This window comes from Spea bombifrons, chromosome 2 (assembly GCF_027358695.1).
Source record: "Spea bombifrons isolate aSpeBom1 chromosome 2, aSpeBom1.2.pri, whole genome shotgun sequence".
Taxonomy (NCBI): Eukaryota; Metazoa; Chordata; class Amphibia; order Anura; family Pelobatidae; genus Spea; species Spea bombifrons.
Genome location: NC_071088.1, coordinates 18,933,369 through 18,952,199, shown reverse-complemented (window position 1 = coordinate 18,952,199; position 18,831 = coordinate 18,933,369). Strand labels below are relative to the sequence as shown.

Sequence of the window (18,831 nt, the reverse complement as noted above, 5' to 3'; positions counted from 1 at the left end):
GTCTGCATGATAGTTACCGTATGCTTTCATTAAAAGACTTTCTACTTTAGCATGGTATGGAAGACTATGTACAAGCGAGACTAACTGAACATGTGGGTAACTGCGACACTGCAGTGTGTATATACTGTCAAGATATTCATAGCAGATATTTTCCATAGACTATCCGGCAGAGTGATAAAAGTTTATGTCAACTTAGAAACCCTGTCCATTAAATCTAGAAGAATGATTTTCCAATAAAAAACATTAATAAATCTTGGCCAATACACAGAACTTCAAGACCTATACAAACAAGACGGATAAGGAACATGGTACACCACACAGAAAGGTGTGGGTATGAACAGGGCAAGGGTGTGGTCTTTTCTGTACGTGTATGGCTATTTCTGTACGTAGAATTAAGTAGCCCATGGCTAATTCAGAACAAATTTAAGTTGATTAACCATTTAATATAAGATGTTATCCCATTATAGACTTACACTACATATCAAGGCCACGTGTATTGTGTATTTAATATAAGGCAGAAGACCAATGAAAGCAGCAGAATCTGTTGCAATCGCTTATTCTGGAATTCATTGTTAGAAAGGAACTTTTATGGCTGAGGCATGAAGTTCTCTTAGAAACTAACGTGCACAAACTATTTTGGGCCTTTGTAGCCAAACCAGAACCTGTGACAGATGATCTGTGATACCAACAAACCAGTGGTACAAGCTAAAAGTCCTCTCACAGATACAGGCTATGATGACAGTTCAAAACAGTTAAAAAAAAAATCCAATATCATAGTACTTCTGATTAACAACCTAAAACAATCCATTCTTTACACTAGTGTAAAAGCATGAATATCACTCATGCTCTAGCTAGCTGGATTTAATGCTGCATGTACATTGTCTACAGCAGTGGTTCTCAACTCATGGGTCGCAACCCAAAAGTGGGTCGCGACCCACTGAAGACAGGGTCAGGGCCGGACTGGAGGCATACCGGGAAAATGTCACTTTCCTGGGGCTGCCTTACACATTCTAGCGGCAATCTGCGAGCAGCAGGCTGTCAGGACCGCAGCCGCAACAATCAGGGCCATCAGGCAGCCTCCGGTCCGGCATGTACTTTAGTATTACTCCCCGACGGCAAAGCAAGTTGCTTGATTGGTTTGCAGTCGCTGTCTGCTCCTAGTGTGAGCTGAATAAAGTTTTTTCTGATTGCTCCTCCCCTCTTCCTGCTGCAGCCCGCGGGCAGCCTTTCCACTCCCTCATCTTTTCTGAGGTAAGTATATATTTGTTTAGTGTACTAATTACACATGACACAAAGCAGAACCCAACTTTATTGATCTGCTTTTCTGATGCCAGCACCAGTTGTAACACGTCAGGCGGATCTCGAGGAAGACAAGGCCAGCACACACAAACCCAACGGGTGGGAATGATACTCATATGTAATGGTAATATGACTTAATTATATAAGAGCTAAAATGAAACCATACTAGAGCCCATTGTGAGTATGGCTGCTCCCACTCTATGAGTGATAGACTATCTGCAAGGAGAGTACTTAAAAGGTACCTGGGATAGGAGCCGATTGAAAAGCCTCATCTCTAACTTAACTTAAGTGTAGAGCAGACAAAATAAAAACATCTTTGACGACTAGTTTGTTACGTTAACTATGTTAGAGATATAGATATTACTATCAATAATCACAAAATGTCTAGCTGTGTGCAGGAGGTATAATTCATTAATTGTAAGGAGTCTTTATGGCATCAGCATCTACCAAAGTATATTCAGATTGACCATCCCCATGAAGATGATCTGGGGACTCCCAGGGCCGCTGGAACAGTGTTTTTTTTTTTTTTTAATGATTTTACTTGTCAATATATACTGGCGTTTTACTGGTGGGAGGGAAGGGTTAACGTAAACTTAACAAGGCAAGCAAGGCAAAGTACAGAAGAGATAATCTTGCAAGTCCATGAATGAAGACGGCTTTACTATAATACCACACCATCTGACCACAAAGATCAGCTGCACAGCTCTCAAGATAGAAATTGGGAGACAAGGTTAATCTTCCTTAATACTTTAGGAGGAACCGTTCGTAGCACAAGATCTCCAAGCACCAGGTCAACAGGAATGCAATTCCTTCAGCGCTCCTGTTTATGGTGCATCGTTTGAGTGCTTTAAAGTGACAGCTACATGGTCCAGCAATGGGCCTCTGTCAAGCTCACCATGCTTCAGAATCCCTAAATATAACACCTCCCCATTTGAGTTTCTATAATAGACCTAGGGTCGACTCTGGAAGGCTGATGAAAATCTGGCCTTTACCTGTCTTTTTGGGGTTGGAAGCAGACCCTGAAAGAGAGGGAACAGTAACTGTCATGCAGGAGTTGACTCTTAGCATGAAATCCCCAGAGAAGGCGAGATCTTTCAAGTCTCATCACCGGAACAAAAAAGTGTGTCTTACGCGACACGGTTTACAATGTCTTTGCAGACGCAAAGCTATAAGGAAAGACATATGCTGCATGTTTATTCAGAGAGCTATAACTGCATGTTAGTGTCCCAAAAATGTCTTGTTTTCACATACATGGATCCAAAACATCCTATAGGATGGGTAACTTCAGAGATATATACGTACACGTACATAGCACACACCGTACCAAATATAAATGCCATACTACGTAAAAGCAAAATGATACAAAAATAAACAAAGTCAAACTAATCCTGAAGAGCACACACAAAGTATCTTATGGGTCACCAATAGAGTTGAGCATGGCTGCCAGCAAAGCCATCTGCATTCCCTTAGTCCCAGCACGTCCAGTCTTAGAGCCAGGGTATGACAACCCCTAAACATGTACTTTCCTAAACACGTGTTTTCTTAAAAATTTAAGGTAAAGATTTTAAGTTTGCCGTTCACTTAAATAGAGATCAACGCTGCCTTCTACTCTATCATTTGCACACAAAAAAAATATTCAAGTGGATTCAAAAGGTTTGCACTGAACCCATTACTATAAACAAAAGCAAGGAAAACAAATATCCATAAAAAAAGAGCTATAAAGATGTTGTACATTTTACAGCAGTCCGCCAGCTTTTTAAATCCTGGCCTTGCATCTTGAAAAGATACAAAAAAGCAAAGTGAGAATTAAATTTCACATCAGGGGAGGAGGCTCCTTGTACTAAATACATTTATGCAGCATGACGCAGTAGACTGCACTCTTAAGCCTTACAGATTTCTGAACACACAAACAAATGTGATGTCATATAATACGCAGACTACAATCTTTGAGGCATCAGTTTCCTAAAGATTAATTTGATCACACGTGAAAAGGGTGTATGGCGTCCAAGTTATGTATCTGAGCACAAGATGTAAGATCTGCAGGTAGATTTTAAGTATGACCAATTTACTAGTAAGGGTGAAGAACTAGTCAACCAGTTACAACAAAAAAACAGAAAAAGCTGAATCCCACCAAGTTAAATGAACTATATTATCCAATCTCATATGACAAACATCTAAAATGCATCAAACACAACAAAAATCACTCAAGAACCACAAGTCTGTTTATGAAAAAGTCTGAAAAAAGGCACCGAGACCAGATACCAAAACAACCATGCAGCAACATCTCTAGTACCTAAAAACCTGTTATTGCCTTTGTTAGAGTCTCATACTTGCTGGAGATTACGAAGAGTATGAGAGCGTTTTTGTCATGTGGTTTCCCTACGCAGCAGTTACAATTCAGCTCGTTTCTGTCTAAGGCATGAATCTTTCCTATTAACTGGTAAATCGTGTTACTCACTTGACTCCTGTTGTGAAGGGGGTGGTGGAGGCGGTGGTTCTTCTGGAGGAGGTGCTACTGTTACCGGTGCCGGGGTGGCGGACGCAGGTGTTGAGCTGGTGGTGCTCGTTGTGGTGGTGCTGTTAGGTGTAGCATTCGCAGCAGCTTCATTTGCCATTGATCTGGTAATTCTTCCTTTCCGCCGGCCTTGGCTATTCGCAGTTTTACGACCTCTAGGTGTGGACTGCTCCCTCTCTTCCATTTCTTCTGCTGTGACTTCCATTTTGTCTTTGGTGCTCTCCCTAAAAAAAGCCAAGAGGAAAGCCCAAAAAAGTCAATGCAAAGCTCAGAAGGTACTGGAATGGAGATACAATGGAACACGTGAGTAGGTAATATCCGGCAACCAACACACAGCAAAGCAAGCAATATTAAAACCCCTTCATGACAAACGGGCTCAAAATGCATTGTCATAAATGGGTTTAAGGACAACATGTTGTCCAAAAGGGGTTAAAACTTTCAATATCAATAACATTAAAGGGACAGTTCGAGGTCTGTGACAGCACATTCAAGTACTTAATGAGCACTTTACTATGATTACACTTTACTATGTGTTTAAAACACATAAAGACACACTAAAAGAGGATTGCCTGATAAAGAGGAGCAGCTTCAAGTATCCAATCAGTTTGAAGAAAGACATTCCCAATAAAATCAATGGAAGAGCTTTCCTCACGTGTGCATATGGGAGAGTGAATAGACCCGTGCCCTGCAGCATCCCCGAGGTAGTGCTTGAGAGCATATCACGTGGAAGACGCACAGAAAGTCCTGCCCTTGACATATTTTTATTAAGATTTTCATTAGGACACAGGTAAATTGTTACACCACTAAGTTCACAGTTTTTACATGCTCCCAAACAGATTAAAGACACTCTTGATGAGTGTGGGGTAAATGCAAACATTTCAAAATGTGACCGCTCACCTAAACTCCTCTTTATCCTCTTTTTCATCCTCATCCCTCCGTTCATCATCTTTCTTCTCATTTTTGTCAGACTTCTCCTCTTCGACTTTTTCGACTTCTTTTTCTTCTTGGGAAGGGCGTGTAATTTGTTGCTGCAAACAGAGAATTTAGCGTAAAAAAAACCATCCTGAAAATCTTTTATATACGTGAGACATTGCATACTTACACTTACCACTCATTGTACATATATACCTATTACAAAGACACACAATACAAACTATCGGTTGTGACTTAACATTTTCCTCCCTTACTACATAAGACTCTGCTCCATAGAGTACAGGCCTAAGTCATTTTCCCCATGAAAAGCATTAAAGAGCACCTTTTTGCTGATTTGTGATTTTTGTTGACAGTAATTGGTATCGCTCAGGATAAAAAAAGTCACCTAACAGAGGCCGAGATCAGCAGCCGTCTGTGGCAGAATAAGCATTATCCAATCAATTCCAGTCCCCTCCCTTCCATACCACACTTTCACAAAAACCGCCTGAACCAACAACAACCACCACCAATGAACTAACAGGGTACAAATAGGTTAACGAAAAGGAATTAGCCAGATTTTTAGAAAAGGAGGTTAAGATGGTTTATATACCGTATTTGCCCGATTATAGGACGCACTTTTCCCCCCACTTTAAGTCTTTAAAGTGGGGGTGCGGCCTATAATTGGTTTAGCGCAGGGATGCGCAGTTTGTTTCGTCCGACGCCCGGGACATACATGATTTTTTTTTACATTTTCATTTAGTCCTGCCCCCGCCACATGCTTCAGGTACGTTCATTTGTGATCCAAGTTTCAGGAGATGCTAATGGTTCTCCAGCTCATCGTGGAGCGGAAGGAGTCTGACGCGGACAAAAAGCCAAATGAAGTGTGAGCTTATTGATAGGAAGTAAATAGTTAACCCATGACTAGTATACTTAAACACTAAAATTCCTCTTACAAACCACATGTACAAGAGTTTGTATATGTGCCTGTGGTACATAAAGCGACTTATTACTGGACTACACTGCTCTTGTGCATCATGGGAATTGTAGTTTAACAGACTGCGGTTATCTCATGTAATTAAGGACGTGGAAATCCTTAATACACCAAAACCTTGGATGCATCCAGAAATATACAAAGCTGCTAAAGAGTTAAACAAAGCGTCATATGCAAGAAGAAGACGTGTATTACTGTATTTATCAACTGGAAAAGGTCTGTAGTGCTGGGTTTATCTCATGACTCATTTGAGATATGCCAAATTAAATACTGCATGTCGACTCCAGATGGCATGAGAAAGAAAGGAAAAAAAAAGCTAGTGAGGTTGGAGAATATGAAAGGAGAGTCAACAACAAAATCCACATAAACAATCCAAACACTCAAGTGACTTAGTTTACATGGCACCCGAAAGCCAGGAAAGTGAAATCAGATCTCCTAAACGCAGCGTGCGGTGATGCAACTCATTGCTTCCTAAAAGGTTACTTGGCAAACCAGCAATCCAACAGACCACGTGGACGGCTCACACACTAAGCACATTTCTGCCAAGCAATCTCTCCCGACTGTAAACCACACCAACCCGCTCGTATAAATAGTCTTGGCGGTTGGGGGAGGATGCTGCCCTTTTAGAAACTCTGACGTGCTAAAAACAGCCCTTAATACTTTTATATGTAGAGGATATCCAGCGACCACGGATAGATGCCGTGTGTGTTCCTCGCATTCTTATTAGGAACATTTCTAGATTACATGCATTTGCTGCTAGAGGTGGTTTGCAAAAAGCTCAGATTTAAGTTAATACATATTTCAGCCACAAACAAGTCATAAATGGCAGGATCTATTTAGATTGAAGCAAATATTAAAGTCAACAGGATGTCAGGCTGTAGAGCTGATCTGGATGCTACAAACACACATGATCTGAAATGTGCTAAATCCAATTACAAACTAAGTCAACCACGATACAGAACTGTCCGTCCTACAGGCAACACTAACAGCCCCTTCATCAGACGCATGCAGAGCTCATCTACACGAGAAGAGGAGTACCTGCACAAATAAGCCCCGAAAACAGAAGTCCTCTCTGCGCACATACCTGCACACTCATCTGTTCATACAACGTCTTCTATCATCTATGCAGCGGGTCAAGCTTTGGCTCGGGCAGAGTAACAAAAAGCAGCAGGGGGCACAACAGCAAAAGCATCGCTGTCCTCGGTACAAAAGTTACTTGATCCGGCAGCATGTTTATTCCAGGAAATTGTGTCATCCTGCCACTTAAGCTGCCTACAGAAGAGTTGACCATCTCACATGCAAGATACTAATCTCGCAGGGGTTACCCAAGGTAATCCCTCCTGTGCTTGGCTTGATTGGCTGCAACAGCAGCGCAGAGTTTCTGTTCAGTGGGATCACTGGGCTGCGCCACCTGCTACCAAACCCACAAGGCCAGGCTTTTCACTGGACTTGCCGACATAATGCAACAAGCTTTGAGGGATCTTATTTAGAGCCCCCATTATATTTAAATTATGTTTTAGCGGAAGTTACCTTAAATGTTTATTTAATATACATATTTGCATAGATGTAGAAGAAATTGTTAATGCTGTGTTATAAGGCTTATTCGTATTAAGACAAAAGAGCCAACACAGTTAAGGAAAAACATTACAAAGTAATTTCAAATGATTTAAAATAATCAGATTAACTCAGATCAATTACAAGCTAGTAACTGTGTTTACAGTATGGGAATAATGGTCAAATATCTTGTTCACTACTTCGTATTAGCCCAGCTTCAAGTTAAAGCTGCTTGTCCCATATAAAACATTAATTGTACTTTCTACTATACTAAGCAGACCTGCCATTTTTGGTTTATCGGAAGGTCTAATCCCTTCCGCTTTAAGGTTGGTTTTTTTGGTGCTTGTTTTTTTCCTGATACGACAATATTCCTGGGAAAAATTATGGCCGAGGCAAAATTGATTGAACAATTATTTCTGGAAAAGGTTTGGAACTTACTAGGAAAGGCGTTTCTAATGCTTTAACTAGTGTAAGTTGATCAGCACCTCTAATGAGCCATGAAAACGAATGTCATCTTTTAACACACAAAATTGAATCACGGCACTCACCTGGTTCCGTCCTCTCCGTTTGCCATAATTTCTTCGAACAAGGGCTTTATAGTTTTCATTTTTCTTAGTCAAATAATAATACAAGACACAGTCCGCAACACACTGTAATTGAGAAAACCACAGAATAAGTAACAGAACAAAGGGAGGACTCCTCCTAGAGAACCCAAATAAAAGGCTCGGACAGATGTCAGCAAGCAGCCCCAAATATTAAAAAAAAACTACTTAATGGGGTGAATTTTCTATTAGGACTAAAATGTCAGCATTTCTGATTATTCCACCCATCTATAGGGCACTAGTATGTGGCTACAGGTTCTCTCTCATGCTGTATATTATGAAGGGCATAAAATGGTCTCTACCTACCCATTCTGCTCAGAATTTAGGAGGATTTAACAGAAAAGACAAACATGGTTTGGAATGAAATACACCATGGCGGTCAGTGTCGTTAATGAGAAAGTCAGCGCGACTCTTAAACTAGGTTTCTCCCTGATATTGCGGTGGAGTCATGAGGTGGCATGTCCACTGTTTGCAAATAAAAACTAACCTTAATTTCTTCATCACTACCGAGAACCACCTTCCCAAAGCCAACACTCGACATGAACCATAGCAAGCTTATTGAGGTGGTAACTTTTCAACCATGTTAGAGAAAACTATACACTATGCAAATGTTATATGGAAACAAAGTCATACCTTCCTTTCCAGATAGGAAGCAATTAGGCCAAAGTTCTTTGGATGTTGAACAAATCTGCAGAGAAAACACAAAAGTTGCTTCACTTTCTTAAGTAAATGCATGAGTTCTTGCATAAATTCCGATGGTTTGGAATAAGTGTATATAATAATGAACTGCTACTTGAACTACCAGCCCTAAATAATTGTATTGCTACCATTTGTGTAACTATGGGAACAGCAAAAGTAGAAAATACAAGATCTGCATATTAAAAAAACCAATAGCAAAGAGAGACGACCCCTGCCCCTAAGCATTCTCTCAGTCAGTTTGGTGGCGTAAAAGCTTTTAGGCACTGTTGAAACAGCAGGAATGTACATAATGTGCCACCATGGGAAACCTTGCAAATAATACAACGTAAGCACTTGAACAAAGACAACAAAAGTAGCTACAAAAATACCACCTAGAGAGAACGCTAGAGAAGGCAAGGGTGTAATTTGGAAATAGAGGTCACAGTGGTAAAGCTTTAGCTGGAAGTATGAATGAATGAATGAATGAATGAATCTATGATCCTCATAGGCACAAAATACCGGCAATGTACCCATTAATGCACATTTAATGAACCTTCTACTCACAGCAGCTCAAACAAACAAAACATTGGACCTTGACAAATACTTTAACAGTTCACTTCTTAGACTGGAAAATAGAGAACATTGTGTATTAGTGCTCCTGACGCAAAGAGCTGCAGCATGGCAGTTACAGGTAGAACGAAATAAGTCCCGATGTCGCAGTTTAATGTAAAAAAAAAAAAACCCTAACGCTGTATTCCTGTAAATAGATTTGGGGCCTTCATCCTCTGGAAGCACACCAGGTGGGCAATACGTGTGACCTCCAGGATCAAGGAGTAACTGTACAGTTAAAGGAAAGATACAAGACAGCCTAATAGTATGAATTAGTTACATCTAAATTAATTAAACAGTAAAAAGCCTGATTTTACCACCTAAAAAAAGGAAAACTGTGGAGGTTATGTATTAATACAGGAAATATTTCTAAACCCCCTTAGTCTAATTTTTGCCTCTACACCAGTGTGATGAAAGCATATGTTATAAACTGTATCACTATAAGACACTTTAAAATCACAAGCTGATGTTTTTCACCCATCAAAGTAAGTATATGCTTAAAAGATACATACTTCTCTTTAAAAATCTCCTTTTCGTGGTCAGTCCAGACATTCATAAATTGTCTGTTTTTGTACACTTTCATGGGATCCTCCATCAAGCCATTCATATTAATAAACTTCACCCTTCTTTGTTCAGCATCAAACATCATGGGTGGTATGACAGAGAGCTGGCGCATTTGCTTTTCATTGTTCTGTAAGAAAATCATTGAGAAACATGTACATTTAAACAGACAAACACATTTTCTTAAGATCTAAAGCAACCAGCTATCTTGGACTATAGTGCACTGCAGTTTATAAAATTATGTAAAATATGACTGAATACGCCAACTGATTAGACCTACTGGTCTATTCACTAATAGTAAAAAATCAAAGAAAGATCAGGTTGTTTTCGGCTCTTAGATCAAGCAGCTTTTTTCTCTAGCCGCCAAAAATAAATCATACCTGCGGAAGGATGCTGAATAAACAATGTTTTATTACCATTATACGCCAGAGAAATCACAAGTACTTAAAACTATATAAAGGCGTAATTAGCTAATTTCTTTAGCAGCAGCATAAATCCAAGTGAAGCTACTGTTTCCAATAAATATACATTTACACAATTATAACAAATGCATTGGAAATGTGTATATATATATATATATATATACACATACATATACATACATACACACACATTACAATAAGTTTATGCACTATTTATGTATAGTCAATCATTTTATTTTGTGATTCCCTACACTCCAAGATGGTCACATGACAAGACCCATAGTCTTTTGTGGTTAATAGTCCCCCGGAAATGGAATACATACCTAGTTCAAAAACTCTGCTGAACTGTAGGTAGATTTAAGGTATATTTTGGGTCACAAGACAATACCTTAGCATTTAGGCATTTTTCTGTTCCTTGAACAATAACGAAAGAGAGCACAATGCAAAAGATAGGCATTTTGTTCTCTGATACTGCCCTACGTAGCCGCATGTTGCAAATGTGACATTGATTCAAGTTCTTCAAAGCACAAGATTACGTCTTCTTGATAGCCAGCAGAGCATGTGTTACTAAGCCTTCCGAAAATAGCCAATTTAAAATTTAATGTAGTTATAATACTTGAATATTCTTCTAACTAATTGGAATTTAGAATTACTATGATATAGTATGGGAAAAGATAAAAGACAATCTGAAAATAGTTTATTTTTAAGACTCTCTTGGCAAACGTACAGAGCGTATCAAGTGCCTAAAGGCAATGGCATGCTTTGAAGGCTTTCCTTCGATACCATCAAAGTCAAAACAGATAGCACAGTGACCTCACCTCCTGCTCAGACAGCCCATCAATAATTTCAGATATCTCATGTTCACTTCTTGCAATAGTCGCAGAAAGCCCAGCTCCCCTTTGCCCAACCCTAAATGAAATATTTTGGGGGAAAAACAAATCGTTTAAATGATGATGGTTATTTGTTAGAATAGACTGAAGTGAACTATGAGCCAATACAGTGACAATCTGTGGCTTCACACAGTAACCTGGTTATAGCTCCCAAGTACAGCAAGCTTTAATATTTAAAGGTGCTAACAAGTGAGGGCTTATTAAGTTCCTATCACAGCTCTTTGCTTGCCCACTAAATAACCCATATATTTCACATTACTTCTTATTGTTTTATATAGCACCACCATATTGCGTAGTGCTGTACAACAGGTAGACAGGACTAAAAGTAGAATGTAACATATCTGTAGTGGAGGACCCTGCTCAAGCACATTTACATTTTGAGCTTCCTAAGTATACTTGCATGGGCAGACAGCCACCAGCACTGTTTATTATGTATAGCTTTAAGGTCAACAGTTGTGCCCATTGCAAAGAGCTAAAGACCATGGTGTTTCATAAATAAACCAATAATAATCTAAGAAAACTTTACAACCTTTAAGGGCCAGGGTAGTAGCATTTTACCGCATGAAAACTGACCCAGTTATTGGGGTTATACAGGAGAGTGCAACGTGTTACCTCTGAAACCGTTCCTGCTGCTCTCGCTGCTTCCGGATTTCAGGAAACTGCTTTTCATAATACTCTCTGGTTTTGCTCTCCTTCGCTTTCCGTCGAGGGTTATTTTCTATACGGTCCACCTTTTTCTCCCAGGCCTCCATCAGCTGATCGTAACGCTGACAAATGTTTTGTTCCTGGAAGCAACAGTTTAAGAAAAAAAAAATATATATTATATACATACACACACACACACACATAGCCACACTCTTGGCATAAAACGTATTCCTTCTTTTGAGCGGTTACAGGAGAGGAATGGTTAGCATATGCGTGACATCAGCGACAAGGCTGGAAAGCTGACATTAATTGATATAAAGAAGAAGTACTAAACCAACACAGGAGACAAGCTGGTCTTGGTTACAATAAAACAACCAATGTGGGATGATATACCGTATTTGCTCGATTATAAGACGACTCCAAAAATCTGAATATTAATTTAGGGAAAAAAAAGGAAAAGCCTGAACATAAGACGACCCTATAGGGAAAAAAGTTACCAGTAAATGTTAATTCGCGTAAACTATTTTTTTTTTAATAAAAGCTATGATTGAGAAAAATATTTTGGTTTTAATTCCTTTTATTTTCCAACCTGCCCACCAGTTACGCACATCTGCCCCCAGGCTTGCCACTCTGCCTCATAAATGCCTTAAACCCCCTATATGCCACTGTGCCCCATGATATGCCTTTTAACCCTCTAAATGCCACTGTGCCCCATGATATGCCTTTGAACCCTCTATGTGCCACTGTGCCCCATGACATGCCTTATACCCCTATATGCCACTCTGGCATTTAGGGGGTTAAAAGGCATATTATGGGGCAGAGTGGCATTTAGGGAGGTATAAGTTTAGTTTTTAGTTTGGAAAAAAGACGGCTTAGGGGGGACTTAATAACTATGTATAAATATATAAGGGGGCAGTACAGAGATCACTCCCAGGACCTATTTATACCCAGGACGGTATCTATAACAAGGGGACATCCTCTACGGCTGGAGGAAAGAAGGTTTCTACACCAGCACAGACGGGGGTTCTTTACAGTAAGAGCGGTGAGACTATGGAACTCTCTGCCAGAGGAAGTGGTAATGGTAAACTCAATAAAAGAGTTTAAAAGGAGCCTGGACGTGTTTCTTGAAAGCAATAATATTACAAGTTATGGATAGTAGATTAATAGGGACAGAACGTTGATCCAGGGATTTATTCTGATTGCCATATTTGGAGTCGGGAAGGAATTTTCCCCCTGGTATGGGGCAATTGGCATCTGCTTCATAAGGGTTTTTTGCCTTCCTCTGGATCAACACGGTAGGGACACAATATGTATATAGGTTGAACTTGATGGACTTTGGTCTTTTTTCAACCTTATGAACTATGTTACTATGTTACTATGTTACTATAAGGCATTTCAGAAGGCAAAGTGTCATATAGAGGGTTAAAAGGCATTTCTGGAGGCAGAGTGGCATTAAGGGGGTTAAAAGGCATATCATAGAGCACTCTGCCTACAGAAATGCCTTATGCTCCCCATTTAACAGCCCTCCCCCAAATAAAAATTTACCGGTGCTCCTGACTCCTGGTGTGTAGCCGGGGCAGCGTGTAGATGCCTACGCGATTTGCGTAGGCAACTTCCGCTGCAGCCTGAAGGAGGTGCGCTTAGCAGCAGGGGGTTCCCTCGCCGGGGAAAAAAACCTTCTCTTATAATCGAGCAAATATGGTAATGCAATCATCTCAAAATACTTACTCTTTGTTTTCTTGCATGATTTCTTCTCTTGAAAAACAAAATAAGTTTCTTCCTCATCACCTGATTTCTGTTAAAAACAAAAATTGTTTGTTATTTACATTAAAAGCATTTTGTTTTTTCGTACCAAGAGAGCAGTGGATCAATGGAATAGCGCCCCATCAGAAGTGATGCTTAAAATACACAGGAATATGCATTAAGCAATAAAGAGAGGACAAGGTGGATTTAAGGGCCAATTCTAAATTACACTTTCGAAAATCTAACACTAAGAAAAACCTTGCTATGTAATTGATAATCTGGCATCCAGGGCTGGCATTATCTCGCTATACACATGCCGTAAGGGCAACAGAACAGCTTGAGCTGCGTGATTCTCAATATAAAACCACGTCTTTTTGTGGGCCGGTTATAATGCCGGGTGGAAGCATACTTACGTTTTGATGTTCTCATGATAAATCTTTGTGTCCGAGGGCTGGTTATAAAGTGGCTGCAAAAATACGACCAAAACCAAAAAATTCAACTTTGCTTTAAACAGCATTGTGGAAAATCTGATACAATCCAAAATACAAATAAGGAAAACTAACAAAAAATCCCTAACAGTGCAGACCCTCATATACAAGGCAAATGTGTGTCATTATCTCATCAGGGCACAGAAAGTGCTAAACTGCTAAAAGTAAACTAAATACAAAGAGTTTTCAGTAGAAAAACTGCAAAAGGTTATGATAGCGGTCCAAAAGCTGAGTTCTCCCTCCATGCATGAAGCTGTCAGTGATTGGCAGGAAAGTGTTCCCATTGAAAATTAATCAGACCCCCGCACAAAGTTTTCAACAGAGCTGGAGGCGAGAACCTCAGGGTGATCTATTAAGCCAAATTAGCTGAGGGAGGTATAGAAAAGGGCAAATACATGTCTGCAGAATGACCCTTCAAAAAAAGATTTTACATGTGAGGGGTCTCATAGGCCGTTTCTGCTCTTCTGCAACATGTAATTGCTTTCTTGATTTAATGTAAGACTCTTGGTAGTTAAGAACTTTTGACTACTTACTAGCTCTACTTTAGGACCTAAGCCCTCCAGGATCTTATGGGCTTCTTCTGCTTTTTTCTGGAGGAAAGAAAGATAGATATATCCGGTTATATTGAAGGAATCAAGCTGCGACATCAGCGTTAGGTGAAAATAAAAGTCATATAGTCATCTTGACTAATATCTGTGCTGGTAGAACAGTAAGAGGCCATGACATCACACTAATTATGAGCATTCAGTCAAACATGTCTGGGACATTATTTGCCATTTACATCACGGCCATACAACTAGATACAAATTATGCTGCATTTACATCAACCATTGAATATGCATCTCTCAAGAGGTACAACTCAAAGTGGATTTATATCTTGTTAGGATATCTAGATTGAGTGTCGCCGAGGAAAGCCACTAATGATTGTAACAGCCTAGTGGACTAGTAGCTGGAAAGATTCATGTTAGATTGACTGGCTAGGTTGCCATTCTAATGCACATCAATGCCTTTTCTGTAACCCAGGTAGCGATTCAAATGTTCAGGTTGTCAATGACTCAAGATATATAACTGTGACTGACTGTCCAAAAATCTGACTGGACAGCTTCCATTTCCCATAAGGAGCCCTGAGCAGATGAATATATATATTATATATATATATCATATCAAATGATGAAAGAAAAATACTTAAACTCCAACAGGAAACTTTTTAAAAGTTTCTTTGTTTTTAAAGAAAAGAATGTTCACTAAAGATGCTGATCATTGCAGTTTGCTAATCTTTAGCTTTGGCCACAACTAAGACTTTCAAGATCTGCAGCTGAAAGATCAGTGATCTGCAAGCAAATAGCCACAAACACACAAATAACAACAACAACGCAAGTTCTGTGCTACAAAACCTACTAATGCCTTTCCATACAAACAATTGTATAGGTCCCCGAAATAGCTGCTTGATTACTAAAAATATCTGATGATGTTTTCCATCTTGGGAACGGTATTGCATAGCTACATAAGCATCTGCACATTATCAGTAACATTTTAACCATCTGTGTGCCACACTCCCTTGATAGCTTTTGCCACAGCCGTCATCAAGAGCCTGTTATTTCCCCCAATATTAATGTACTGATCACACATTCAAATCTTTCATACTTCTCTTCTAAAAAAGATATAGGATCTACTGCCACAGATGGAAAACATACACTCTATATCCACCAAACACTAATTGTGACAGTGGGGGGGGCACTTTACTCACATAACTAAACCTGATCTAATAGTATCTTACATTACAATTATTCAAGCATCGTGTAGCATTGATGTTACCACTAAAGTACCATTTGATTAGACTGTGCAATGATCTAATTCAAGTACAGAGACTAAGCAGTTATAAAAACGATAACAAAGCCAAGATTTACTAGACAGCAAACACAATTAAAAATCCAGCCAACTTACCCGGTTTTCATCATAGATGATTTGGACGATGCTGCGATGCTTCTGCTCCACAGGTGGAGGGGAGACGGGCTTCTCGGGCTCCGGAGGTTTGGCTGCTTCTTCTTCAAGCTGTTGCTAAGTTACACAGAAGGGGTAAAAAAATCTTAGTGCATCACGTATCGTAAACCAATCGCTATGAGTCCGGCGGAGAACACAAAGCAAGGATTGGATTGTGACACCAGTATCTCTGTGCATGTGTCCTGATAAAATATTTGCATTTTACAAAAGACACCTGACGATACTAATGCTCAGTGAGCGTAGCCTATGCAAAAAAGATCACGGTATTTAAAAGCCAATCTACACATTATGTAATTAGATATCAGGATCGAGAATAAAAATAGTCTACATCGCCTAAATAGACTAAAAAACAATAGTCGGAAAAGTTTTTTTTTGGCTTTTTTTTTTTTTTTTTTTTTAGCAATTAAGTGATGTCTTCATTGGGCTAAAAGGATCATCGCTTACTTTCTTTTTTTTTTTTTTTTTTTTTAAATCAAGGCATACTGTATATAAAAAGAAAAACTAAACCATTTGTCTACAATTCATCCCCTTCTACCACATGATCAGCCCAGTCTCAACGCAGAACAAGGGGACACTCGGTGGGTGAACTGAATTCGAGATGAGACACCCGGAAGGTAAAGCAGGGAAACGCTGGAGACATATATACCTGGAAGTCTGCTATGTCAGGGACGGAAGCCATGTTTAATACAGCATTTGTGCTTTCGCAATGCTTCACATTTTATATACGGACACACATGTAAGCATGTTCACCAGGGAGCTCTCATGGTAACCCACACCAAACATATGAGCTGGTTTTACTATTTACACAGAGAGCATATACATTAAAATGCGCACATACATATCCCCACATATATGCCCAAACACACAGCGTATTTCCAGAGAATGCAATTTGTGTGACAATATACATCATGGGGCTTTTAAGTCTCTATTTCTGCAGTTTGTAACATATTGTTTTGTGATGATATATCAAAGTGATTATCCATCGCAAAACTGGTAGTACCTGCTTTTTCTTCAGCTTCAAGATCTGCTGTTCCACCTTTGCGATCTCTCGATCCACGCGGTCCATGCTTTGAATCAATTCTTCCTTTGAAAGTTTTGAAGGAGAGCCATCCTGGTCGTCCCCAGGCTGCCCAGACATGGGGGAGGTGGATACCTCATGCTTGCTGGATAAACCCTGTTCCTTAAAGCATAAATAAGAGACCACTGATTACACCAAACAAAACAATGTTGGACCATTAAAATTTGCAAATAAACGAGGCCTAGATGAGATGGGAGATCTCCCTTGAAACCAGTCTAGAAAAACTATTCCATGCCATTTGAAATCTCATATTCCAGGACTAGGGCAGTCTACAGTTAGCAATATACTTTAGACTAAAAACTAGTTTCCTGTGGATTTCAGGAGTGGACAATACAAATTATTGCTACCGTATGTGCATAAAGGTATCAAAACTCAGATTTTACGACATGGATCATATCTTACACTGTCTGTCTGCAGCATTTCAAACAGTTAACCACAAGCCTCCTTATTCTTCCGGGTTACATCACTCACTGTTCTTCGATATATAATACAGTAACTGGTTTCAAAATTTCTGCCATGATCATTTTTTTTTTTATGAACCTTTCAGACTATACAGACTTATTCACCTTGCCCCCCAGTGGATTAATACCAAGCCTTGCATCTAAGCCTCTGACCTGGAGGATATTATTCTGCCATTTCACCACTGCAGAAATAAACTCATACTTTCTGAAGCCCTTTAGTCTTTCTTTTAGACACTATTACATACATTGCAGGTATGGTCAAGTCAAATTATGTCTTTCTTTATGGTTATCGACATTGATCATACTCCCTGTACCTTTTTCACATCCCCCTGTGACCGAAGACCCTCTTGGATGGTGGGTACCAAGGGCATCACAGTAGCAGCATTAACTCTATAGTGGGACTCAGTAATCGGATCTAGCCGCGGCCGCTTGGACTCCAGCCCCTCATGGTCATTCTGCTGGAGGGAATGGTATTGTTGCTCATATCCCGTCCTCCTGTCTTGAGGCCTGTAAAAGAAACGTAACATGTGCATTTTGAAGAACAAATTATGCTAAGCAAACTATTTTTACATAAGCATTCTGTTTACAACTTTATGCAGACATATCTTTCGGTTCCACAGATCTTTGGGTCTGTCTGTGTACAAGCGATCCATGTTTAACTCTGCCCTTTAAGGGATTTTCCCATCCATAAATTGTCATGTTTATGTTTTCTCACAAGTTTGTTTAGCACAACCCTGGCTTTTAAAGGCAACACTTAGCTGACCGACAAAATGCAAATTAAGATTCAACACACTGCTTATCTTAAGAGCAGAGAAAACTCGAGAACGTTGGGCGTCATGTCTCTCTAGTTCATTGGCTTTGTCCAGCTCTGCTTAAGAAAATAATGTTTTACTTTTGGTCAAAGCCAAAGCTGTCAAAAATCAGGCTGCCTCATGAGAGCATTTAAAAGCTAATATTTACTTAGTTTGTGTCCAAAAGGCAATTCATGGAAACAATGTTATACGTATAATAACACAAGCACTTATGCCTAGCTTTCAGCCAAGAGGTTGTCACTTTTCTTAGACAAGGAAGCCAATTTTGCCCAGCCAGCAATTTGATGGAGCAGACTAACATCCCTATGTGGTTTCACAGGTCTGTCTCGGAGCGCGGGGAACCAAAGGCTGCTATTTGACATAAGAAAAATAAGACAATTTATCTTAACTGTCACAGATCATATGATACTAAAAACAATGACTACGGTATTTTAATTGAAGCAGGCCGCTACCATTTCCCCAGATTACAAATAAAAGGTTTCAAGCTACTTCAAAATGGCTTATGATAAGAGCGGAAAGAAACTTGGAGATTTCTTTTAAAAATGTCATTTCTTTCGTTATAAAAACATT

The 18,831-nt window shown here is 39.6% G+C and overlaps 1 protein-coding gene across 5 annotated transcripts in view; it reads right to left on the bottom strand.

Annotated features, from left to right (window-relative positions):
* The window catches only part of NCOR1 (nuclear receptor corepressor 1), a 57,789-nt gene that overhangs the window by 28,502 nt on the left and 10,456 nt on the right, over positions 1 to 18,831 (bottom strand). For 4 of the 5 annotated variants that reach the window (XM_053456992.1, XM_053456995.1, XM_053456996.1 and 1 more), the window contains exons 4-16: positions 17,764 to 17,956; positions 16,911 to 17,090; positions 15,854 to 15,967; positions 14,443 to 14,499; positions 13,835 to 13,887; positions 13,407 to 13,473; positions 11,646 to 11,818; positions 10,962 to 11,052; positions 9,673 to 9,851; positions 8,507 to 8,561; positions 7,820 to 7,921; positions 4,712 to 4,842; positions 3,758 to 4,038 (exon numbers count right to left, since the gene is read on the bottom strand). In XM_053456992.1, coding sequence (XP_053312967.1) covers positions 3,758 to 4,038; positions 4,712 to 4,842; positions 7,820 to 7,921; positions 8,507 to 8,561; positions 9,673 to 9,851; positions 10,962 to 11,052; positions 11,646 to 11,818; positions 13,407 to 13,473; positions 13,835 to 13,887; positions 14,443 to 14,499; positions 15,854 to 15,967; positions 16,911 to 17,090; positions 17,764 to 17,956 — 1,676 coding nt within the window. The remainder of the gene's footprint in view (positions 1 to 3,757; positions 4,039 to 4,711; positions 4,843 to 7,819; positions 7,922 to 8,506; positions 8,562 to 9,672; positions 9,852 to 10,961; positions 11,053 to 11,645; positions 11,819 to 13,406; positions 13,474 to 13,834; positions 13,888 to 14,442; positions 14,500 to 15,853; positions 15,968 to 16,910; positions 17,091 to 17,763; positions 17,957 to 18,831) is intronic. The other variant, XM_053456994.1, reaches the window with a different exon arrangement.